General features: G+C 39.9%; 1 protein-coding gene across 2 annotated transcripts in view; it reads left to right on the top strand.

Moving 5' to 3' along the window:
* pvalb6 (parvalbumin 6) overlaps nt 1-25,057 on the top strand; it is a 53,760-nt gene extending 28,703 nt beyond the window's left edge. The window contains exons 1-5 of one of the 2 annotated variants that reach the window (XM_004560766.5): nt 13,347-13,536; nt 21,839-21,904; nt 22,339-22,471; nt 22,598-22,707; nt 24,309-25,057. In XM_004560766.5, coding sequence (XP_004560823.1) covers nt 21,844-21,904; nt 22,339-22,471; nt 22,598-22,707; nt 24,309-24,334 — 330 coding nt within the window. In that variant the 5' untranslated portion in view covers nt 13,347-13,536; nt 21,839-21,843 and the 3' untranslated portion in view covers nt 24,335-25,057. Of the gene's footprint in view, nt 1-13,346; nt 13,537-21,838; nt 21,905-22,338; nt 22,472-22,597; nt 22,708-24,308 lie in introns of those variants that run through there. The other variant, XM_004560767.5, reaches the window with a different exon arrangement.
* Nucleotides 25,058-26,844: the final 1,787 nt, after the last annotated feature.

The raw sequence follows: 26,844 nt of genomic DNA, 5'->3' as shown, positions 1-26,844 counted from the left end.
AAGAAAACACCATCAAAATCGAAAAATGCTGCGAAAACGTACAAACAACATCAAGTGTTGCCGAAGTGACTGTTAAAGGCTAATGGCAAACATGTACACTACCAGTCAAAAGTTTGGACACACATTCTCATTTAATGTGTTTTCTTTATTTTTACTACTATCTACGTTGTAGATACAAACTGAAGACATCAAATATATGAAGCAAGGTCTATAGAATTATGTAGAAAGAAAGAAATGATGAATAATTCTAAATCTGTTTTATATTTTAGATTCTTTTGCTTTGTTGACAGCATTGCAAACCCTTGGCCTTCTCTCAGCTTCATGATGTAGTCACCTGAAATGGTTCTCACTTCACAGGTGTGACTTGTCAGGGATCATTTGTGAAATTTCTTGCCTTCATAATGGGGTTTGGACCAGGGAAAAGCAACAAACACGAGAGATTTTTGGGGACCAAGAAACACAAGAAATGTACATTAGACCAATCAAATCTGTGCTTTGGTCTGACGAGTCCAAATTTGAGATCTTTGATTCCAACTGTCATGTCTTTGTGCGACGCAGAAAAGGTGAATGGATGGTCTCTACATGCATGGTTCCCACCTTGAAACCTGGAGGAGGAGGTGTTATGGTGTGGGGCTGCTTTGCTGGTGACACTGTTGGAGATTTATTCAAAGTTGAAGACACACTGAACCAGCATGGTTACCACAGCATCCTGCCATCCCATCTGGTTTGCGTTTAGTTGGACCATCATTTATTTTTCAACAGGACAATGACCCCAAACACACCTCCAGGCTGTGTAAGGGCTATTTGACCAAGAAGGAGAGTGATGGACGGCCTGGCCACAGTCACCTGACCTAAACCCAGTCGAGATGGTTTGGTATGAGATGGCGAAAAGGGCCAACAAGCACTCAGCATCTCTGGGCAGACTATTGGAAAACCATTTCATCTGACTACCCCATGAAGCTCATCGACAGAATACCAAGTGTGTGCAAAGCAGTAATCAAAGCAAGGGGTGGCTATTTTGAAGAATCTAAAATATGAAACATGTTTTGAATTGTTTCACACTTTTTTGTTTACTACATAATTCCATATGTGTTCATTCATAGTTTTGATGCCTTCAGTGAGAATCTACAATGTAAATTGTCATGAAAATAAATGAGAAGGTGTGTCCAAACTTTTGACTGTTAGTGTATGTACACTCTTATATGAAGGTGTATCTGATATCCCCGTGTCCTGCATCATCATAATAATATTGGTCCAGGATCAACATTTGTGTTGTTGGGATGTCAATGCGTTGGAATATGGAAGAAAAAGAAAAACCAAATCCATTTGTTTATATAAAACTGTCTGCTAGAAAAAGCTGGTAAGTGTTTTTAAGTGTTGTCTTTATTAATTTATACATATTAGCAAGTTAGCTAACTTCTTGGCTAATGCAAAGTGAACATCCAAACTTCAGGACTCGTGAGTCGCAATGTTGATCCTGCACCAGCACTGATCAGGTTGTGCATTATGCGATTAAAAAACACTTTATCTTGCATCTTTTTCTCTTTCACAAGACTGATGAATCTTCCCCTTTTTTTTAAGCACATCTCAGTGTCATTCTTGGCATTTCTTGCTTTTTGTGAGATATTTGTGAAATTTCCATTATGTTTTATTCAGCTTCCTACTTTGGTTTGTGTATGTTTTTGCAATCTTTTTCTGTTTGCTGGCGCTTTCTTAGATTGCAGTGCATTTGAATCCCTCAGGGCCATCATAAAAAAAGAGTTGTTGAGATAAAATAAAGTTAAATTTGGTGACTCACAGGCACAGCTCAGAAGAAGAAAACAAGACAAAAAAAGAAAAAGTTTTTTTGAGGGGGGAAACACTCATCTTTTAAATATTTCCATATATCAGCTAAAACATTTAACAATGCTTTGAGCTGACAGATACATCCCTCTGGGGACTGGGAATGTAAAAAAATCTCACAACAATCAGACACTAGTCAAGATGTAAAATCCTAACTCTCATCCATTTTCATGCTTTGTCTTTAGAGAGCTGCAGGACAGGTGTTATATGATGGCAATGTTTGTGGATCTACTCACAGATCACTTATATCACCATCAGAATGAGATAACGTTCCCTCGTGAACTCTCTTCAAGCTTTTTTCATCTCTCAGTATCACTCCCTTCCATTTAAAGAAGAAATTAATTTAAATAACTTCACTGAATGTAAACCAACTGCTGAAGGTAAAATTAGTTCACTGTGATTTTGCCAGCGATCAGGTTACTTGGCGCTACATTCAAATCGTGCTTGGCAGAAACTGTAAACCTCCTTCAGGGACACCAGTGGCCACAAACACGCTCTCCCAGCTCTCATATAGTTCCAGGTAGACCTCAGTTTAAGATGTTTAGCTTGCTTTTCCCCTAAATCGCTCTATTTCCCTATTTCCAGTACTTTTCTTTAGCAACAATGTGTCCTTTAACATTTCATGTTAGATATACTTCCTCTTTCTCATTCCTTTCGTTATCAACATCCCTTTTTCTGCTTATACAACTCCAGCTCTCACACTTGGACTTTTTTTAAATGAGGAAATGTAACTTTTTGAAAACAGTAAAAGAAAAAAAGAAAGAAAGAAAAAATTAAAAAGCGAGTTTTTCCCCCCTTTCTCACTCTCCTCTCTCTCTGAATATCTACAGCCTGTCATATCTGGTTGCTGGAACTTATATTGCTTCTGAAGTCACTCTCAGCTATTCCCAGACACCTGTTGCCTGAGTTCACACCATTCATCCAGCCAAGGCTGACACAAGATACTGTGTGAATCAAACACATCACCCCATCTCTCTGCAACACCGTGCACTGTAGCTCGTCACCACTCCTAGATGCAATCATATGCCAAGTTTATATATCACAATGGTTTTGTTTATATGTCTTTTTTCTAATTGTTTAATAATGCGTGGAAAAACAGTTATTGCTAACCTCATAAAACTAAAAAGTAATGTTTCTCTATCATGGTCGGCACCACATATAAAATACTGGGATGTGAATATTTGGAGATAACCATGTAATGCATCGTGCAAAAGCATATATGCTGGCAATGCTGTTGGCCATTTGCATGAATCAGCAGATTAACCAGTGGTGTCATTGACCTGTGGAGCTGTGGACCCAAATTCAAGACACGGGAGCCAGACTTAAGCGATGGAGAGCAAGCCCTTTATTCAGACCAAAAACAAACTCCATATTCAACATAGTCCAGTAATGTGAAACCAGCAAAAATCCCCGAACACAAGAGCTTGCATGGTGAAGCAACAACAGATCATTTGACAATGGACAAGAGAAAAATGGGACTGAGGAAGTAAAACTAACAGGACACAAGACTAACTGTTACAGTAAAACAGAAATGACACTTATCAAACACAAAAGATCCACGGGAGCACTGGAGAACAAATACAGACCTGTTGAGGCAACTAAACACACACGAAAATAATAAACTCATAAAAAGGAACTGAAGCTTAAACAAACAAGGCAAGCAATCTAAAGCTTTGCCAAAACTCTCACCTTTATAGGCTATAGCAAACTATTTTAAACCACAGCATGAACCAGTGTGCATAATTGAACCCGTACACTCATAGTGCACTCAAAGAAAAATTATAGTTATAGTATACAAAGCAGGAGACACATTTTCTGAAGTGGATTAAAGAACTAATCAGACTCTCGGATGAGTGAGGGTCACCGACTGTGAGCGCAGAATGAACTGAAAACATTTTGTTTTGTCATTTACAAGCGAGATCATTCTTTAAAAGTCAGCCTCATGAGCTGATATGCGACATCTTTTTAGTTCTAAACACATATAAGAGAAAGGAGAAGTTCCATAACTTCCATAACCCCATGTGCTCAGAAAATCAGTGTCGATGATCAACCTATTGATGCAGATGCACTAAGCTATGTCAGGTAAAGGCTGTGTGCAGGCAGGAGTGGTGGTATGGAGGACACAAAGTTTCGGAGGCAAACATGAACTCAAACTCCGCTTTATTGCTGGATGGCAAGGCAGAACAGAAAACTAAACAAACTGAGAATACAGATAACTAACTGGCAGGCAGCTGGACAGCCCACAAAGCATAGGATGATGGCAGAGCAAAACACAGACCAATGAAAACACAGGGCTTAAATACGCAGAGGGAGCAATCAGTGAATGAGAGACAGGAGGGAAACACAGCTTGGATAAATCAGGGCTAACGAGACTAGGGAAGCAAAACATTAACATGAGACACGGACTTTCAAAATAAAACAGGAAACATAACACAGAGACGCGGGCTTGACAAGGGGACACAGCTGATAGGGGAGACGGCAACTATAGAACACAGAGACACAAACCATAAGACAGAGAACTCTAACAAATAAACCAAAAGAGTAGAAATGATAAATAATATCAAAATCAAAGTTCAATAATAATGAAAACTCAAAACTCTGGATCAACGACCCAGGTCTCCTAACAAGCTACTGTCAAATGGATAATTAGCACGAGCTTGGTCTTTAGTGCATTAACTTATTGGTGAGCTGAATGCTTTCATTACCAAATTGTATGACTTCATTTTACTAGCTGAGGGGTGAATCTTACCCTTTGGGACAGACCAGAACCCACCAACACCTTGTAACAGACGATAATTAATGAACTCAGGATCATCAGACCAGTTCTTATTGGAAGTTCTGTTTTGTTTTGTTTTTTTCTTCAGAATATATCAGAACCACTTGTCCTGAAATTTTCAAACCTTGACCTCGGCATTGTTGGTCTGATCCACTTTGATACAGATCAGGATATATCAGCCAAAAAATTCAGTGTTGTTTATATAGTGCCAAATTCCAACAACAGATGCCTCATGGTGCTTTTTATTGTAAGGTAAAAACCCAATAATACCGAGAATACCCTGGTGACCGTGGGGAGGAAAAACTCCCATTTAACAGGAAGAAACCTCTGGCAGAACCAGGCGCAGGGAGTGGCAGCCATCTGCTGTGACCGGTTGGGGGTGAGGGGAGGGAGACAGGACAGAAGACACACAGTGGAAGAGAAAAAGGATTGCCATAACATTCTTTGGACAATCTGTCATTTCCGCGCTTTCAACCAAATAAAACATCTGAATGATTTTAGGCATTGTCATTTTGATCATGGATGCTGACACTAACAATTCAAAGTAATTTTCCACCATATCCACGGGACATATTCTTATTTGCATCACAGTAACTTGTTAAGCTCATAACTCGATTCGTAGGTTTTTTTTAAATCTATGGGATGATAATCTTACTCCAGCTTGCTCTGATGGGTGTGCGCCAGAGTCACCAGATAAAATCACTTCCTTTAATACGAAAGATGGTGAATCTCTGAAAATCAGCTGAAGGGTTTTCATCCTCATCTTGTTAAGTCAGCATGACAACTGTTTCAACAAAATTACCATGTTCACTGTGGCCACATGAAAAATAAAAGGGATGAAGGCACAGCTGATGACAACACTGTCACCTCATGGATAGTTCAACAGTCACTCGATGTGAGAAATTTTATTTTCTCAACTCTCCAGACCAAAAGATGGACGCACAGATGGATATCTGACAGGCACACTCATACATCGTCCACCCTAAATCGCATCCAGCAAAATCCTCTTTTCTTCGATGTGGCTTTTTGTCTCGTCTTTTTCCATCTTCCATCAACCTTTCTTCTCTATCGGTACATCATCCTCCTTTGTGTGTAGAGACAGGTCAATCATTCGTTCACACTTCCAAGTCTCTGGGTATCTTTGTCCAATATCTTCAGACCCTGCAGCAAGGAGTGGTCCTTTACATCTATAAATTTGCAGAAACCTTCTAGGTTTACGGGATGCAGTTCTATAGTTCAAAGGGGGACTGATGATTATTACGGTGAATAACCAGGTGGATTTTTCTGTCTGTCTATTACACATCTTTTCCCTTTTTCTCCTATTGTCAGATTCACTGCCACTTTTCCCGTCAATCTATCAAATTTTGTCTCACAACTCTGTGTACTTTACTTTTCTTTCTGCATTTCAATGTGAGAGCGAGATGGATGGAAGCACTGCTGAGGCACAGTAATATAACAGTGCACATGGAGGACAAAGATGATGGCTGTTCTCTCCAGCTTTCTCTTTCGCAAACACTCTTACAGCTTATGTGTGTGCGCGCGTGTCGGGGATGTTACATTTAAAAAAAATTGTGTGTCTCTATCAAGGAATACAAGAGTACTTTTATTTGCATATTTATTTCTTAATTCTTTTAATAAAAAAGATTTTTTTTTGGTTCCTTTCAGTCGCTGATTTCAAATTCAAATTCAAATTTTTATTTGTCACATACACAGTCATACACAGTACGATATGCAGTGAAATGCTTGGACAACTGCTCGTGACCTAAAGAAAACAAAAAAGGAAAAGGCTATGAATAAGATAGGAAATAAATATGAAAAATTAAAAAGGGTAAATTTAACTAGGAAGGAATAAAATATAAATTAAGGTTAAAAATTAAATAACTGTACAACACACTGGGAAAGAATAAGATAAAATATATAAATTAAATTGAAAATAAAATAACTGTACAACAAAATACACAAGAAGTATAAATAAATATATACACAATAACAGCAGCATATACACAATAACAGCAGCAGTGATTTAAGTGATGAAGTGAAAACAATGTCCAGAATGTCCAGTGTGTGTGTAAGAACTGTATGTGTGGGTCAGTACTGTGTGGTGGTGTGATTGAGAGACCGTATCGCCTGCGGGAAGAAGCTCCTCCTCAGTCTCTCTGTGTTGGTCTTCAGGGAGCGGAATCGCTTTCCTGACCTCAGCAGAGAGAACAGTCTGTTGTTGGGATGGCTGAGGTCCTTCACGATCTTCCTGGCCTTGGTCCAGCACCGCCTGCTGTAGATTGAGTGCAGGTCAGGGAGCTCGGAGCGGATGGTGCGCTCAGCTGACCGCACAACCCTCTGTAGAGCTCGTCTGTCCTGCATGGTGCTGTTCCCGAACCAGGTTAAGATGTTTCCCGTCAGGATGCTCTCTATGGTGCACGAGTAAAAGTTCCTGAGCACCTTGGAGGGCAGTTGGAAGTCTCTCAAGCGTCTGAGGTGGTAGAGACGCTGACGGGCCTTTTTCACCACGGAGTTGATGTGACAGGACCATGACAGGTCCTGCGTGATGTGAACGCAGGTATTTGAAGCTGTCCACTCTCTCCACTGGGCACTCGTTGATGACGGGGGTCTGGTAGTTCCTCTCCTGCTTAGTGCTGAAGTCCACTATCAGCTCCTTTGTCTTACTGATGTTTAGAAGGAGGTTGTTCCTCTGGCACCAGTTCTCCAGATTCCTAATCTCCTTCAGGTAGGCCGTCTCGTTGTTATCAGAGATCAGGCCCACCACGACGGTGTCGTCAGCAAACTTGATGATGGTGGTGGAGCTGGTAGTGGCCACACAGTCATATGTGTACAGAGAGTACAGCAGGGGGCTCAGAACACACCCCTGGGGGGCTCCAGTGCTGAGAGTGGTGGAGGCTGAGACATGTCCGCCCATCCTTACTGCCTGTGGTCTGCCAGTTAGGAAGTTGGAGATCCACTGACACATAGATGAGCTGAGTCCCAGATGCTCCAGCTTGGTGGTGAGTGTGGAGGGAATTATGGTGTTAAATGCAGAGCTGTAGTCTATGAAGAGCATTTTAACATAATTCCCCCTTCTAGTGTCCAAGTGAGTGAGTGATGTGTGGAGGAGATGAGAGATGGCATCGTCTGTGGAACGATTTGGATGGTAAGCAAACTGTAGTGGGTCCAGTGTGTCTGGTAGTGAAGAAATGATGAAGTCTCTGACCAGGCGTTCAAAGCACTTCATCACTACTGAGGTGAGGGCTACAGGGCGATAGTCATTGAGAGAAGCAGGGTGGGGTTTCTTCGGGACAGGAACAATGATGGACTCTTTGAAGCATGTGGGGATCACCGACTGAGATAAAGAGATGTTGAATATCTCAGTGAACACAGGAGCTAGTTGGTATGCGCAGTCTCTGAGGATACGACCTGGGATGCCGTCTGGTCCTGCTGCTTTCCTGGTGTTCACTCTCTTGAAGGCTCTCCTTACTTCATGCTCGGAGATCACGAGCACGTTTATTTATTGACATTCTAACCTAAAACATTTCATTTCCTCACATCAGATTTTTGCACAGTGAAGTATCCTCAAAAGAGGCCTGGATTTGATTTGGATGCAAGTAGCACATAAAAATCTCAAAGGGGGCTTATTAGGTTCCCTTCCAGCCACTGTAGTAGCTTTGCATGATTCATAATTCAATGTAATCCTTATTTGTTCTGTGGTAGGCACTGATGTGACCCTCCAATTCATCCACTGCTTGAAACAAGCTGCTTTAGCTTCCCCATCTTTGGCCGCTTTTCCAAATGACGGCCACTTTCTTTGGATTGGCTGCCACTCTCAGCAAGATTTGTAGCAATAGCAGTATCTGCATATCTCCTCTCTTTGTGTCTCTGAAATTGAATTTTCAGTGCAATCTGAAGCCGGAGGTTTTGGATCACAGAGACTTGTATGAATGCTGAGCTCATTTTTGAAAACTTATGCCATATTAAATAGGACAACCCAACATATATATTTTCATTAGATGGAGATGACACATTTTTCAAATTGGTTTTGTTAGTGGAGGAAGAAAGAGAATGAGAGGGGGTGGGGAGTTCCAAAAGAATCACAAGGTTATCTAGGACAGAAGGATATTTCAGACAGGCATACCAAGACCCATTCTTAGACCTCTGTGTCATGAACTGGAACAAGAAGTTGACACTGATATCATCTGCAGAGTGAGACAGTAGCATGTTATGAGACGATATTCATCAGATGACACCAAGATAGGATAACTTCTGGGATGTCAAGGTATTTGAGTTTAGTGTGCATAAGGTCACGTGTCATGTTTTAGGGTGATTTTGCATCCATATATGAACAGTGGATTTAAAAGAAAAATCTAAATGTAATTCAAAGGCTTTTAATTCAAGAGACTTAACAAAAGTATTTAGGAAGCTAAACACCTATTTTCATACACAGTTCTTCTTTTTAGAGCTTCAAATGTGATTGGACAAACTAACATAAATATAATAATCATAACATCACAAATATCCTTTGCAATCAGTGACAGCCTAGGCATCAAAATAGGAAACTCTTGGGTTGCTTTTGTCTTTGGGTCATTATCCTTTTGCACTGTGAAGCTCTGTCCCATCAGTTTTGCTTCTATTAGCAGTCAAATCATCACTAAACACTAGTGACCACCAGTTCCACTGGCAGCCATACACCCCAATGCCACGACATTGCTCCAGATGTCGGGGTATGCTTGTGGGTCATGATTTATTTCTCTTCTCCAGATTTTTCTCTTCCCATCATTCTGGTAAAAGTGCATCTTGGTTTGATGTACCCAAAGAATTAAGATGTTTTCTAACCCTCTTGTTCTGGAGTGTAACCAGTTGTTTGCTGCAATCCCTCTATGTTTCCATTTACAAAGGCATCTCTTGAGTGTAGATTTTCACAAAGACGCTGAGATAATGACACCTACCTCCTCCAGAAGAATATGAAGACAAGAGAGAAAGAGGTCAACCCCCCTTTTTTTTTGCAGTACATCCATGCATTTAAAATATGCAGGGAAGCAGATAGTTCGGAGCAAACTTCCTTTTTCCCTATCTCTTTGTACTTACCAGGTTCCCATTGTGACTGCATTATGTTGGCTTACCTGGATTCCCGCTCAAAGGAATTTCATTCAACCCAACTTCTCTTATTAGCATTTCTCTTTCTTTTCCTCCTTGGAATTCTACCTTATACTTTATCATCTTAGTTGATCTCAAGAATAACCTCCCTTTGTTCTGACGTGATAAGTAATCATGTTTTGCTTAGAATCCTTTTAAAAAGGAGGCCAAAGAAATAATCTGAGAGGAAATTAATAGTCATAATCTTAAATCCCAACTCAATAATTAGCAGTTTTTTAACGCAAATAACTTACACAAATATTTGATCATGATTTGACTAACAAAGCCAGATAAACTCAGGAGAATCCAATAATGAGCCAAACGAGTTTGCATGATTAAGAGTAGATCCGGTCTGCATGACTGCTGCCAATGAATCAGAGAGGTAGGTTGTAATTTTCCACCTTAATGTGCCATTCTGTGCACAACAACATATCCAAATCCATTTGGAGCAATCTCAAACAAACATTGACAAATGGGAGTCCCATAAGTAAACACGAGCCAAAAATCTTTTTTAATGAAAACGGTGCAGCGGCAAACCAATCATTTGTAGCAGCAGGGCGACTGGAAACATTCAGATGCTGTTCGGGAGGGTGGAGTCTGTGCTGCCATGGTATTGGGACAAAAGAAAAACTCCCAAACATTTGTTTTTTGTCTCTAAATGTGAGCCAATGATGAACCTGGAGTCCTGCAGTCTTTGGGGTTTGAGATAAACCCAAACACATAAGGCAAACTCTGGGATTGATCCTTCCTCACATTCGGTCCTTTTGCTTCGACAACATTCAACCCCTCTGTACACCATCTTACATCGAAATTCCTTTGCATCATCTGCTGTCAACCTTCTAGCCCTCTACTCCTTCACTAGAGAGAATGCTCTCTTTGCATTCCTCTTTAAATCTCTCCTTTGTCATTACTATTTTAATTTCTGCACTTTCATCACCCACCTTTATCTCCCTCCTGGCTTCAGTTGTCACAACTCCATCAGCTCTCTCTCTGTCTCTCTCTTCTTCCCTCCTTCGTCCTGTCACCCTGCTGACTCCTCTTGGCAGGCAACAGCGAGAAGCACCCAGGCAATGAGGGAATCAAGGTAACTCCCTCTGCGGCCCTTTGGCTGGACAAAGTGAGAACTTAAAAGGAGTGTACTAGCAAAAAAACGTAATGGGTGGAAGGAGGGATAGAAATTCCTGTCACAACGTTGCAACAAAATTAGATAAAGATGGAGGGAAGAAAAAGGAGAATACACAGCAGCAAGGACAGGGGCAGAGGAATTAAAAGAGAAGGTTATTTTTAGTTTCGAGTTCTCACATAAGATCCTAAACCTGAACATAATAAGGTATTTGTCAGTACCTTCAATTTCATATCATTGCTTTTTGCCACCCTACAAGTAACTGTGACTAGATTACTGATCTCATATCTCAGTTTCCCAGTTTCTGTCAACATGTTGTAACTAAAAATGTATGATTGGAAAAGAAAGAGGTCAGTATCATTTGGGGGTGGTTTAAATCCCACATAAAAAACACCACCAGTAACATTATATAGACTAGGAAGGTCATTGGAGAACTCGATTTAATGCCATTAAAACCTTGTAAGGATTGCAAAGTCATGGTGATGACAGTCTCAGGCAAATATACAAAACATTTCATAATTAGATGGCAAAGATAATAAATCTTTGCCCGTTTAAACACTTTTCTTTCTAAAATAAATACCCAGCATGAAATTGATAGTAGCCTCATAACTACAATATCTTTACAGTAACTGGGATGATAGCACCTGGTGTCCACAGTCGCTCGACAGAGAATACACACCCCTGTTTTTAATGTCTCACTCACACTCCTGCACTCAGCATTCACAATTCATGCACGAGTCCCAAACACACAAACACAGACTTGTTTACGGCTCTTACATGCAGACAGTAGTGCCTAAGCCTTGGACTGTCTTTCTAAAGGTCACTGTGAGCGATTCTTTAGTGGAAACAGCTGTTTCCACAGCTATAAGTACTTCACATCTATAAGTGAGCCTCAGGAACAATTCCTGCACTGAGTGTGCTCTGCTGGGCCGGAGATGTAATACCTGCCACTGCCTGAGTGATCAACAGCAGCGTGGTCCTCTTGCAGGTTCTTTCTCTGCACTGTTCACTGTGGAGGTGTACTTCTCTGCAAATTTTATTCAGAATACTGTTCAATTTTCTTTTCCTTAATTCATATCTTAACTTCAGAAAACTGATTTTAGAAAATCTAACAATTAACGATTCACAAAGCCCCTCCCTTAGAAAGGAAGTAACGAGGTATGAATCAGCAGCCTGGGTAAGCCACAGCAGTTTCTTCTAAAAGTGAGATTCATGCCTCTGCATTAAATCTACATTGTAGGTATATAGCATCCGCAAACCCTTCTGAAACCCTAGCTAGCTTTGATTGACCCACTGTGGACATATTGTTGGCTTCTGTCAGTTCCTGGCCGCCTGTTCTTCTGATTCGATTTTCCAAATCAATGGAAAGAGAATGGATAAACTAGTGTTTACTGGGAACTAAAAGCGCTATATAAATGCAATCCATTATTATTATTATTATTATTAAGTACTGTTTTGGCAGCAAAACTGCAAAGCAACACCCCCAGCATTGGTATAAATGCTGGAAACATCGTAGGGGCTACATCGATTCAAAGCAGAAGTATAAATCACACATAAGCAAAAGGAATGTAGGCCATACAGAGTTAAAAGTACCAAGGATGGGGACTTTTTTTTGAGAAACTTTTAACTTGGCTCTTTTTCATGTCTGAAATCTTCTCTCATGTATCCTCTTTTTTTACATTGGATTTAGGAATGTTTGCTTTGGGCCCAATATACCCTTTATGGAAATATATTCTTCTTTTTTTCCCCACTATATATTCTAGAAAACCAAACTAGTATTGTTAAGTATCCTGTTTGCACCTACCTCATGGGCTTATATTAGCATAATTAGCTAACGTTTACAGCCAACTCAAGGGGCTAATGTTAGCTTAATTAGCTAGCTAGCCACATGACAAATTTCACCATCAGATATAAACAGAAATCAAAAATGTTTTGCCACCACAGGTGTAAACGACAAAGTATAACAATACAGGAAATCCTGAGCATCAATACTAACTAAAAAAAAGATTATTAGACAAAGCATCATAAGAAATACCCTAAAGACGATTTTGTATGCCAACTTTCTAACAGTTTAAATGATCAAGAGATAGAAAACAACAGTGATAGAGAGCAGGGCCTTGTAATTTGTCACTGATGATGTGGAATGCCTTAAAGGAGGAATTCGTAGAGGAGAATTAAAAGTGAAAATTAAAAGTTTAAGAGAATGGAGAGAGAGGAAGAGAGAGAGAGAGAGAGAGGCAAAGAGAAGTAGTGGAGTGAGTGATAGGATCAGAGACGGATTAGAGGACAGAGCAAAGTCCCTCGGGTGGGAGGTGTGAGAAAATTAGGTGGAGAAATCGAATGGCTGGAAGGAGGGAGAGCTAGAGTGAGGGAGGGGTGAGAAAGGGTGAGCATAAGAAAAGAAATCTGGCTGGAACGAGGGGTGGAGATTGATCCAAGATTATTAATAGTAATGTTTGATTTGCACGGGTCCAGTCAGGAAAGCGATACAGGCCAACCTAGCGGGATAACATCCCTGTCCCCACACTGAACCCGGAGCCCATTTTTCATCCTAAAATAGTTGGAGAGGACAGGTATAAAACTGAAAGAGCAGAGCCTCTGATCTTTGACTGGACATCCCTCCTGAACCCATCTCGCCCCTCTTCCCGCCTTAAACCCGTCCACCAGCAACAAGGTAAGAGGAAGAATGAGGGAGAGACAAAAAGTTTGCCTGAAAGAAAAAGACAGCGATAAATGAGAGATGAAACGACAAAGGCCAGTGCTTTAAGTGTAACCTGCAGCAGATCACACTTGACAATGATTTTCAGGTACCTTCCTCACAGGGCTGATGAACGCTTACAGCTGGCTTTGCTTTCTAATCAAATGAAGTGATGGATGCAACTAAACAGGAAAAGCAATTTGCCTTCTTTCACTGTCTCCATAGAGTCTGCTTAGATTTAGATAGAGCGACAGGATATCAACAAAGTAATCACTTTCTGATAGTAACGCTTTGCTGCCAGAATTAAAGGACACAGGTTTGCAACACCGCTTACGTGTGAAATCTGTCAAGGTCAAATTTTAATTACCACTTAATGAGATTGAAAGCAGTGTCCTGTCCGTGCTCCATGGTAATGCATCTGTAGCAAAATGCTGATGAAGTACGGGAAATTTCTCTTGAGAATAAATCCATGTGCTTATGATTAAAATGTTGCATATTACTCACATACTAAACTGTGCCATGAATATTAATGAGGAGAACAATACTTTAGTGGTTGCAGTCTTAATTAATGAGGAGACAGAGTTTTTTGGTGCAAACATGACACAGGGACGTGCCCCTCGGGTAAAGCGGTACAACTTTTGCCATCTTTGCTCGTGGGCCGTCATTAATGGTGTATCTGCTTCACACCAGGACATTCTTATTACGTTGGCATAATTTAAAGTACAGTTTTACTTCAGGTGCCAAATGACATATCTCTTATATACTGGTCTCTAAAAACTTACTGTACAGGAAGAGCAAAAAGATGCATGTCTCCTGCTTGAAATACACAATAACACACCCCATGTATATAAAGCTTCACTTCAGACTAACAGATTCAGCCCATAGCACACTGAAATGTCTAAAAAATTATTTGTATGATCATTGTTATGATTAGATTACAAGTTTTGTTTTCCTTTGACCAGGAACTGAATATTTTCTTGTAAAACAATGCACAGATCCTTCTGCACACACACACATACGCACATGCAAACCACAAATGCAGCGCTGTTGCTGATGGCAAGCTGTAACTGTGTGGTTAAGCTATCCTCTCCCGTACCTGCCAGCGGATTAGACAGTGGCCAGTGGTGATAACAGCCAAATGATCCCCATGCCTCTGCTGCTCTTATCAAATCCTCTTTTTACTCGCTGCAGTCGCCCGTGGCTACATGCACGCACAAGTGTGTTTGTTTCAGTTACGGAACTGACACCACTGTACCATCTCTTCTCATAAGGAGCGGTATACAATCGATAAGCAGTCTTATGCACTCTAACAGATAGCTCTGGTTGAGGTAATTTTGCAGATCAGTGGCGATTCAGATTAAAAGCTTTCAGGGAGAAAGAAAATCATTGAGGGCTCCCTTTGTTTCAAGAAAGAATAGCCCATTAGAGTGCTTCATTGTCTTCACATTAATGGTGTAGCTAAAGCTGCTGGCACCCTTTAAGGGAACTGAATGACAAATGTTAAATACTGAAATCTTTTGTAGGGATATGAAATGCACTGTATGGTTATAGGCCAAATGAAAAATTGTGGAGTTTTTAATTACAAAATAAACCTCGCTGTTGGCGATCGTAATGAAACCTTAAATCAGCATAAAGCTTGAGGGGTGTTTAAGTCACATAATAACAATAATTCCACTAGAATGTGTTTATTGTTTAATGTTAGATTGCTGTAAAATGCCAGAGAGGCGGAAAGAGAAAAAATGAAGAAGGTTCATTTTCAGTTCACACTGCAGTAATACTGAAGGGGCACCTTGCCTTGGTTTATCTATATAAGTCTAACACACACTGGCACACACATATTACCTCAGCTTTTAACAGAGTTCCTCTCAAACACACACACACACACACACACAAACACACACACACACACACACGCACACACACACACACACACACACACACACACACACACACACACACACACACACACACACACACACTCTCTCTCTCTCTCTCTCTCTCAGATTCACATTCTCAAATGAGCACAAACGGCTCAGGTTTCTTGAAATGCAAGTATATTCTTCCTGCATTCCACCTCTTTACTCGAGTCTGCCTGGCACCTCAGTAACACATTTAAAAACTTTCACACGCACACGCACACACACGCAAATATATTCACACATCCATGCAGCTGTTACTGTAAACTGGAGAGTTGGCACTCTTGCACTATAGTTGGGTTTCCCACACCTAGCAAGACCATCAGAGTCATGTGACTTCCCAAGTCTTTCCCCACTTTAAAAGGTTCACAGGCAAGCCTTGTGTAAACCAGAACTGCCTTTGAGATGTTACTTTATCCTCAAGAAATACGAAGCGTTTTCTAAAGTTCGGTCTTTGTAGAATAACTTTCAATTTTTTATTTAGCCAGACAAAAGATGTCATCTAATAATAATCAAACATTTCACCAATTATGAGCTAAATGTGTTACTGTATACACTGTGTACAAATAAATTACTCTGTTAATAAATAGGCAAAATTACAAATGGTTCATTATCTGACATTTTAATAAACTACTAGAAAAGTAATAACAATAAGAAGTAAATAATATACAAAGCAGTCATTGAGTCCACACTTTGAAATACATGAATAAATTCATAAATGCATAATGGACTTTGCTTGTTGTGGACATGGATCATGTTGACTTCTTAATAATTGTGCTACTATGGCTGTTCGTTTTAGATTCATTTCGTGGTATTGAATGAAATCCCCCGACATTAAAGTTTAGAGTTAAAGCAATCTGTCAACTTTTTAAAAAATCTGCTGATTACCTTTCTCACTCATTAGTACATTTGATAAAACAAATATTTAATATGCCCATGAATAAGCTTTAGAGTTGTTGGTATGTGGATTTCTCTTATGCTAAGAACAAATTTCATCCACTTCCTTCCAATCTATTCTGGCTCCAGTATCGTATACTTCAGGCACGCCTGATATTTCAAGTGTTCTCATTTGACTTTGCAAGAAAGTCGAGCAAACTGAATTTATTTATTTTTAAAGAAGTATTTAGAGATGCTCTTCTATAAACAGAATAGTTGATCGACTGTTGCCTTCCTATAAGCTTGGCCATTTTCTCTGACCTCTTTCATTGGCAAGACCTTTTCATTGGATATTTTCTCTTTCCCAGACGGCTCTCTATGAACCCTAGAGATGGTAAGTCTCAAGAGATCGGCAGTTTCTGAAATACTCGGACCACTCCATCTGGCGCCAACAACTATGCCACTCTCCTGACAGACTTTCTGACTAATGGGTCACAATGCGTGAGGGTGAATCATGTATTTTCTGATGTGCTCTCCTCTTGTACTGGATCACCCCAGGGTTGCTGCCTCTCTCTCCTCTTCTGTTCATTCTGTACACGAATGAGTGTCGCAGCAATTTCACGAACAGACACATCCTGAAGTTTGCTGATGACACAGTGATCGTCAGTCTTCTGGTGGGGGACGAGTCAGGCCATGGACAGGTTGTAGATGATTTTGTGGATTAATGTGATGAGTCCTTCCTTTCACTCAATGTGTCAAAAACTAAAGACATGATTATTGATTTTAGGAAGTCCTTTTATAGCTCATCACCCACTATCATTAAAACTGCTGATATTGGGATCGTTGAGAGTTATAAATATCTAGGTGTGGTACTTGACCATAAACTGTGTTTTGAATCTCATGCTGATGCCACTACTAAAAAAGTTCAACAAAGACTGTTCTTTTTAAGGAGAATGAGATCTTTTAATGTCTCATCTGAGATGTTGTCTTTGTTTCATAGAAGTTTTATCGAATCTGTGATGTCTTTTTGTATCGCTGCCTGGTTTGGTAACCTGATGGTGAGGAATAAGAATTGGTTGGGTCTTTTGGTAGAAACTACTAGCAAAATTTCAGGGCGCTGGAAAGATGGACTTTTGGCCATTTACAATAAAAATGTGCTTAGAAAGGCTCATTCTATTGTTCATTGTTCGAACCATCCACTTCACAGTGAGTTTGAGTTGTTGCCTCCTGACCTCTGAGGAAGACCAAAAGACTCCAAGCTTCTTTTATCCCTACTGCATCCTGTCTCCTAAATGGCATATAACCGTTCTGGGATTTTCTATTACTATCATTGTCATTTTATATGATTGTTTTGTTTACTTTTATCCTGTTGCTAAACTAATTTCCCTTTTGGGACAATAAAGATTGAATTTGAATTGAATTATATGATTGGCTGATTAGATCATTGCATCGATGAGAATTAAAATGAATGCCATGTGATCTACTAATCACATAGACATTACCAACATTAAAAATGAAATAAAATGACACCAACGAAGAAAATCTGCACATTTCCTCAAATACCTAATTTATCTAATAGATTATTAAAAGAGATCTGGGATGTTATAGATTAACTTTGGTGTATTTTTACCATCCTCACAAGGTGAACTGTTAGTCTGTTTGTATGCGTGCAGGTGTGTCTGCGTGGTCAAATGTGCTACTGTAACAGGAAATATCACAAAGATGGATTTTTGGATTTTAGCAGTTTTTTGTGTCTTTCAGAGGAAAGGCTTGGTCAGCATGTAAAAGCATCATTCGCATGACTTTACTGGTGTATAGTTGAAACCAAAATGACTCTGAAGATAGGTTTGCTTAACCGTTAAGGGTCATAAAGGTACATAAAGAGCTGCTAAACATTCATTTTATTGTGGCTATTAAACACAGTGATATCTGAGGCATGATGCAGCAAAGAACAGGCGGCATGAGTCATTTGCAACCTGCGGAAATGTATAGGTCATACAGACCATATTTCCAACAATGAGAAGGACGGAGGGGTGATATTGGCCAGTTCAGTATCATTTGCTGAACAGAGAGAACACAGTGTTGATGACGGTCCAAGGAAAATGATGATGGAGTGTCATTCCTATGACTTTAGCTGAGACAGTTCAACTCCGTCAACTCTCAAAGTTTTCCACCAGAGCATCTGACTAATCTTTGAAGTCAGACTCTTACAAATGTGTTCCATGTTAAAAAATTTAGAAGATGGATTACTATGAAATTAAGCACACTTGTTGATAATTGGTGAATGCATTATGGTTAATTTGTTAGTGTTGCTATGTTTCAGACAACCTCAGAATAGGATATTTTGAAGCCTTAACTAGATTAAAATGAAAGGGCTGAAGATTTCAAGTATATTGTATAAAATAGAAAACGTATTGTCTTAAAAACAAGCTGGTGTTTTTTTTAATCAGACAGCCCTAACAATACTGGATAAAAAACTGAAAGTAATATGAATTAAATTTTCACTTTATTATCACCTGTCACCTGCTGACAAGTTTTTACCCTTGGAAATCATCCCTTCTCCTCCTGTCCTCCACCCTCTTTCTTTCTCCATCTTTGAGAGTGACCGATTCATTTTTAAATTTTTAAGATGCTGTTAAGCTGTTTGAAACACGCTACTTAAAAAAAGTAGCTCTGCTTATGCTCATCCCCCATCTGTATGAGCTAGACGCTGAATAAAAAATCTCTTTATTGTTAACATCTGCTTGCACAAATGAATGACAGGTATTAGAGGATGTGTGTGGACTGTGCTCTGCCATGGGGTGACATTACGTTCTGATTTGCTGATTATCTCCGTGGCATCTGCATCTGAATCAAACTACGTATCAGATATCAGATTTAATTGCTCGTTAACTGAAGGTGTCAGGACACCGTTAGGGATCACGTGCGTTCCAGTGTGGCTGGTATTGCTTTCACCTTGTGAATCGTTCTGTCTGTCTGCTGTTTTTGTGTTCTCATAGGAGAATATAGTGATTGTGACGCCAATATATACAGGACCTGCTGCAAGGGCACTGTTTTGAGTGTTTTGAAGTGTTTTGCACGTGTACACTTACTGGCTACATCATTAGGTACATCTTGCTAGCAACCGTTTGGACCATTTTTTTGTCCTTAGAGCTGCCCTAATTCTTGGTGGCATAGATTCAACAAAGTGCTGTAAAACATTCCTCAGAGATTTTGGTCCACATTTATATTCATAGCCAGTTTGGCTTTGTGAGATGGTGTGTTATACTGCTGAAATCAGCCTTCAGAAGATGGGTGGACACCATCACCGCTGACTTGAACCTGACCCTCCTATGCCGGCACAAATCAAGACTCATCAGGCTAAGACATGATTTTCTAGTCCTCTGTTGTCCAATTTTGCTAAGCCCATTCAAATGTCAGCCTCAGTTCCCTGTTCATAGCTGACAGAAAGAGCACTGTGGTGTTTTGCTGCTGTAGACCACATCTGCTTAAGGTTCTTGAGATGTTGTGTGTTTAGTGATGTTCTTCTGTGTATCTTGTCAGTCAATCACTTTTGCCTTTTTTCAGCTCAAAACAGTCTCTCCTTTGATGTCTGGCATCAATAAGGCATTTTCTCTCAGAGAACCAGCACTCACTATGTTTTCTCTATTTCAATCCACATAACTAAGTCTACTTCCTTAGACACAGTTATGTGGCACAATCCCAGTACATCAGCAGTATATCCGTCTGGCACCAACAACCATGCTCAATACTCAAAGTTACTTAAATCACCTTTCTTCACCACTCTGATGCTCAGTTTGAACTCAAGCAGGTCATCTTGACCACATCTGTATGGTTAAATGCACTGAACTGCTGCCACGTGACTGCTGATTAGATATTTGTGCTAATGAGCAGCTGAACAGGTGTCCCTAATGAAATGACTGCTGAGCTTGTGTTTGAAATATGAGGGACCCTGTGCCTTCCCATTTTACACTCTGCTACACAGTCTTTGGCTTCTGATGTATTTGTAACTTCCACTGTGACGCAGCTTTATCTGAGGCACAAAAATGAGAGATTTAGGATGATGTAAACTCCCAGAGATGTCATTGGTACTCTAGGCAAGCATTTTTTGCAACTTTGTGGGACACAAAGTAAAACATATGCTTCCAGTTTATCATTTTTGATTAGTATGGAATAAAACTGGTGAATAACTTAAATAAAATTTATTTGATCTAGTAAATGTCCTCAACTAGTTAGTCTCTGGAAGACAGTTCGGCTGGCTGGTGTCCTCTGCTGACCTTTGGCTTTTTGCTGTGGATTTGAAGTTAGTCTGTCTGGAAAATTCACTGCACATCTATTGTGTGTGGTGTTGTGTGATAGCCTGCACCTGACGTTCTGAAATGCTGTGATTTAATGTTCTAATTTCAATGTAATGTATTATTCACCTGATTTCCAAGACATTTTTCTGGTGAACTGTGAATAGCGCAGAAAGTCGTACATTTGTCCATTCAGGCAAAGGTTCGTGTGGATGTGAGTGAACCAGTACTCATTGATCACACAGCCTACTTAAAATAATGTGTTGCCCACAAAACCCCATTATGGTTCGCCTGCCTGTAAAGTGAAATCGGAGTACTACTTCCTCTAATCCACACATAACTCGCTTCCCCTTAGCACCACTCCTCTCTAGCTTTATAACTTCCTCCTCCACTCTTACAGATTTGTGTTTACCGTCTAATGTATACATCCCATACACGTGTCTTTACACTCTCAACAGAAGGAAAGAGGGCATCAGTCAAAGTCAGCGGGAAAGTGGCAACTTCATAAGCAGCGATCAGGTTCAGTCACACACACGCAGTAAAAAGCCAAAGTGCAGTTTAGCGCAGGGTTCACCTTTCATAGCACGAGGCACAAGAAGAAGATTCTCCATCTGGAGTGGGCTGACAAACTGAATTCTCCGGTGATATTTCAAACACAGCAGAGGACTCATATGGTCTGTTAAACCCCTGCTGACTTGGCCTCTCGCCCTGTTTGTGTCCCTACCACCTCAAAGATATGACACAGATAAAATGGAAAACATTTGAAAGGCACACTTGTTTTTGTGTCCATCTGTCATCACTCGTCTCCATCATTCTGGTATTCTCCTTCCATCCTGATTTTTGTTTTAATTTCCGCAGCCCTGGCTCTACATCCTGAAATGCCACAAACAAACCTCCTTCACTTCCCGTATCTCTCAACACCCTACTACAGCAGGATACCTTTCTCCTCTCATTCTCCTCTTTCCCTTTATCACTCCTCTTTTACTGTCACTAATTCATTCTGTCACTCATCACCTCCTTCTCACATGTCCTGATTTCCTGCTCCATTTCTAGAGTGTCACCAGTGTAATACGAGAATGTCTCAGTACTGTCTCTGCTCTCTGGCAACCTTGCTTTTAACCTTGTCCCCTCTCGGGTCTTCTCTTTTGATTCAGTCTCTCTCCCCTGACTTATTTTATCCTCCTCCAACAGCCGAGATGGCAATGAGCAGCATCCTCAACACCGATGACATCAAGAAAGCTCTAGATGCATTTGCAGGTGAGTACCAGCACAGCCGTGACGGGAAAAAGTTAGTCCCAAAAAAAGCTGGAGCCAGAACTTTTGGGGTTTTTTTCCCTTACGTCGTTCTATATCGGTTACACTCAACTTATAAAAAATAATTTTCCACCTTTGGCCTTCATTAACCAGACCAACACAGAATAAGAAACTTCCCTCGACATTGAGAAATTAGTAGTTTAATTGTATTTCACCATGTTCTGACAGTTTGTGAATATTCACACTTACTTACGTCAGGAATTTAATGCCCTTTAAGTGTCCAAAAAAAGCTTTGTCTCTTTTTTAAACATTAGAAGATCCAATCGTATCTAAATCACTCTGTTTTTTGGATTATCAAGTTTTAATAGGCATCAAGAGGAGTTTAAATGAAATCGTCACACTCCTGATGTGGCTTCTGTGTTTTTCTGTGTGTCCAGTTGCTGACTCTTTTGACCACAAGAAGTTTTTTGAGCTGGTGGGTCTGAAGTCCAAGTCTGCCGACGATGTGAAGAAGGTCTTCACGGTGCTGGATGCGGACAACAGCGGCTTCATAGAGGAGGAAGAACTCAAGTGAGACAAACTAACACATGCACTCAAACACACATGTGTGTGCAAAGAAATCCCCAAAAGAGTAACAATTATCCACACAAAAGCATTCTGTGACACAAATCCAATCTTCTTTGCTTCCTCTCGTAGATTCGTCCTGAAGGGCTTTGCCAAAGATGGCAGGGACCTGACAGACAAAGAAACCAAAGCATTTTTAAAAGCAGCTGACAAGGATGGAGACGGCAAGATTGGAGTCGATGGTAAACGCAACACAAATACATCAAATTATTCTATTATTAAATAAAGGCCCACACATAAAGAACACAAAAACCCAAATGGCAGGTTTTTTTTCCCCCATTTTCATTCATCTATGCATGTGTTTAGTGCTTCATGGATAAAATCATGAAGAAAAAAAACAAGAAAAAGCAATCAGGGCAGATTTTAAGCACAAGTCTGTCAATGTTCATATTTAAGAAAAGTTTTTTCAGTTTTTTGCCCTGAACTTTAGGGTAAAGCACACTACTAAAATTTAGCCTTGCTCCTTGAAATTGGCCATAGCAGTGTGGTTGTGATCGCATCCATAAACAGAAGCTACTGTATATCACCTCTGCTGCAGCAGGCACGTTATATGGCCTAAGACAATTATCCTGAATCTTGAACTCATCTGGACACTTTTACATCCACTACTAAAACTGAATTAAGAGATATCTATGTCCTAGAAGACCTAGTGAACTCCCTCACACCCATACAAGAAATCCACTTGGCCATACGTTTCTTCTGCTGTCAATCTGCATTTTTTTTTCAATGTGTAATTATATCTGTTCATTTCAAAAACCGGTGGGCGATGTAGCCACTGAAAGTGACACCCTAACCACAACAGTCAACTAAAGATAAAGGGCATGTGGTACAAAAGGGTTGGATGAACATCTTTGTCCTTAGAGTGGCAAGGATGTACAGTTAAACCCTGATACAGAACTGATAGATATGATTTTTGTCTTCTTAATATAGTAAACATATGATTATGCAAAAGCTGAGACCCACAGTAGATGCAGAATTCATACAAATGTCTGTCTACCGGTGGGTCCGCCTATAGGAATCATCAGCCCACTCACTGAAAACTCAGATCCACACTTACACAGCTATTTTTTAAAATTAGGATTTTTCAAAAAAATCTCTGTCCACATGGAAACGTTGGGGGAAAAAAAACATGCTAAAGCAACAGATGGTGATGAAGCAATATTGTGGTGTGCAGCCTGATGTCAAAAAAGGCGACAAAGGTTCCCATCTTTGATGTTGCAAGATAAAAATCAGGTTGTGAAAACATTCACCCTGGAAGGTGTTTACTCTATAGCTTGGTTTTCAGTTATCTAAATTGCAGTTTCTGTGTGGATGACAGTCCAAAACACATGAAAAAACTATGTGAATCAAAAAGCCGTGTATGTGTAGACAGGGCCTTTAAAAACGAAAAAAATCATAGTCACTTTTTTACTTATCTTACTCATTTTTTAGTTCTTGTTCTTTTCTAAAGGCCCGAGTTGTCCCTACAAAAAACCCCGAATTCTGTAATTGTAATGTGTTTGATTAAATACAGAAAGTATTTAAGAAAAGTAACATTTATTTTCTTTTGTAAGCTCAAGAAAATTCAACTGCCCACCCAGAGATAACAGCGTGACATGATTTTTAAAGGCATGCATGTGATAACTTGTTTGATGCAGATAAGTCTCAAAACCTTATTCTGATATTGACAGGGTATAAACATTGTGCATAAAATAAACCCGCCTGCACGTGCTTCTCAACAGCGTTTCGATGTTTTGCTGTTTTCGCACTCTCCTAACAGGTTGTGTTTTTTTCCTTCTTTCAGAATTTGCTGCCCTTGTGAAAGAATAATTCTTCTGCTCCCACTGCAATGAAGGATCACATGGCAACCAACACCACATCCTGGCAATCCCCCCACCTCCCCCTCCTCCTCCACCTCCGCCAGCACCTACACCTCTCCTTCCCACCAGGCTGAAGCCGATCCCCACTCCGATCACTCCTCTCCTCTTCACCTCCCACCTGCAGTTTTCACGAAACACAATGCTGCACTGAAGTAGGCTGTGCTGTGCAACCTCCTCACGTCCCGAGTTTCCCCTTTAGCCGTATTCACCCTATTTATTTAATCCTTTTTATACAAACTGTTCTTGTTTATGTTTATGTATAGATTAAAAAAACATGCCTGCAGGAGTTAAACTTACATTGTAAAGCATAAAGTAGATATATAAAGATAACAGAGATTATAAAAGAAAGACCCTCATTTCCTTCTCTACTTCTGACTTTGCATCCTTTCCTAGCTTTCAATTTCCATGAACCAGTTCTTCCTCTCTCTTCCCTTCTTTGTTTATCTTTTTTTCTCTTCTTCTCTCTACTCATGTCTGGCTCAGTGCCCCTTACTGCATTCGCTCCCCTCTGTCCTCTCCCACACCATCAACCTATCTATCTAGCTATCCATCCATCCCTTTCTCCTCTGGTAATGAGCTGTTGTAAAACACACCAAAAGAAGAAAGAAGTCAAGCTGTGAAAGAACAAAATAAAGTGGAAAAAAGAAAAGCCTTGAGAAGGCTGACTCACTAAGTCGCTTCTGTTAATTCCTTCCTTTGATGTGACTCTTATCTGATTTTACACTTTCAATCTTGTTGTCCTTCTTTCTTTCTCCCTTCCTCTATTCTGTCACTTTTTCCTTTATCAAGCAGATCAGCTGAAAAAAAACCCCCCTAATGTTGTATGAGACGGTGTACTTTCAAAAACAAAACTGCTGTCTAAGGGGGTTAAAATGATCACACAGTATCATTTTTTTTTTTATATTTCTTAATATATAATCTGTGGCATAAACAAAACCTCGGCGGAGTGGCGGTTTAAAAGGCCATATCTCCCATTTACTCAAAAGTGCAATACTAGTTTGAGAACCATGCTGTCGAGCCATTAGCACAGTTGGATTCATGCCGAGGTTCAATTTGGGTTAAGTATCCCCAGCGGAGGACCCAAACAGGCAACACAGGAATCTTTATCTTCTTTAGTAGAACATTTTACTGCCTGAGCAAATAAACACAGATCTGAAGCTCGAAGGATATCACTTTATTTAGCAGGCATGAGACTATTGAGCTCAGTGTTGCTGAGACAACCTCAATGCTTGTTCCAACAGACAGTTACGATAAGTTTGAGGAAGACAAAACCCGAGGAATTATAGAAAGAAGTATGTGGGAATGACATCCTCTATCACAGGATGAAGTTACCATGATAACTTTGTTTCCTGAGATCTTTTGATGAGTTCTCAAACTCTAAATTGCCTAACAATCCTTTACCATACTGTGGTACCTAGGATTCCTAATAAACTACCACATGAATTCAATTCAATTCAATTTTATCTATATAGCGCCAAATCACAAGAACAGTCACCTCAGAGTGCTTTATATTGTAAGGTAGACCCTACAATAATACATATAGAGAAAAACCCAACAATCATATGACCCCCTATGAACAAGCACTTCGGCAACAGTGGGAAGGAAAAACTCCCTTTTAACAGGAAGAAACCTCCAGCAGAACCAGGCTGAGGGACGGGCGGAGATCTGCTGCGAGCGGTTGAGGTGAGAGAAGGAAGACAGGACAAAGACATGCTGTGGATGAGAGACAGAGATGAAACAACCATCATAGTAAAATGTCTTTGCAACTAATCAAAACATTGTATGTTAGTCAAATAAAGGCACCTGATAAAATAAGCATTATTAGGGTGTGTGAAACCAGTGATCTTCTTATACGTATGTAAAAGGAGACCTCAGTTTAAGTATGGGCCCCAGGGATAATAAAGGCTGAATACATGTCATTCAGATTGCTTCTACATTATGAACCAATTACAAAAATTGGTTCATAATTAACTATAAACAACACACACTAGCACAGAATCACAGAAAATGATTTGACATTTAATTTAATGTAATTTGAAATTTAAAAAATCTGAATGTTTTTCGTAGTTAAGAGTACTGTACTATTTAGTGTGCCAGAAAGAAATTTAAATGTGTGTTATCACACACTATGTCAAAGATGCTAGGGTATTTTAAAATACTGCATTTGCAGCATGAAAAACATCATTGCTTTTCTGATCCACAATCCTGTGAGCCAGCTATACACTCTGCATCAAGTTTAAGGTGCAATTTATAAAGTACAATACTGTGCAAAACTCTTGAGCTACACCTCATTTCTTTATATTTTTCTAGGAAAATATGACATAGGTGCAGAAATTTCTTGAAACATTTACAAACATGCATGGTAAAATATTAAATAAGGCAAAAAAAAGAGTTTGTAAAATTCTGAAGAGCTTGAAAGACCACCTTTATTCTTTGACACAACTACGGATGGGTACCGGT

This window comes from Maylandia zebra, linkage group LG4 (assembly GCF_041146795.1).
Source record: "Maylandia zebra isolate NMK-2024a linkage group LG4, Mzebra_GT3a, whole genome shotgun sequence".
Lineage (NCBI taxonomy): Eukaryota > Metazoa > Chordata > Actinopteri > Cichliformes > Cichlidae > Maylandia > Maylandia zebra.
Note: the sequence above shows the minus strand (reverse complement) of the source record. Positions and strands in the feature narration are given on the sequence as shown.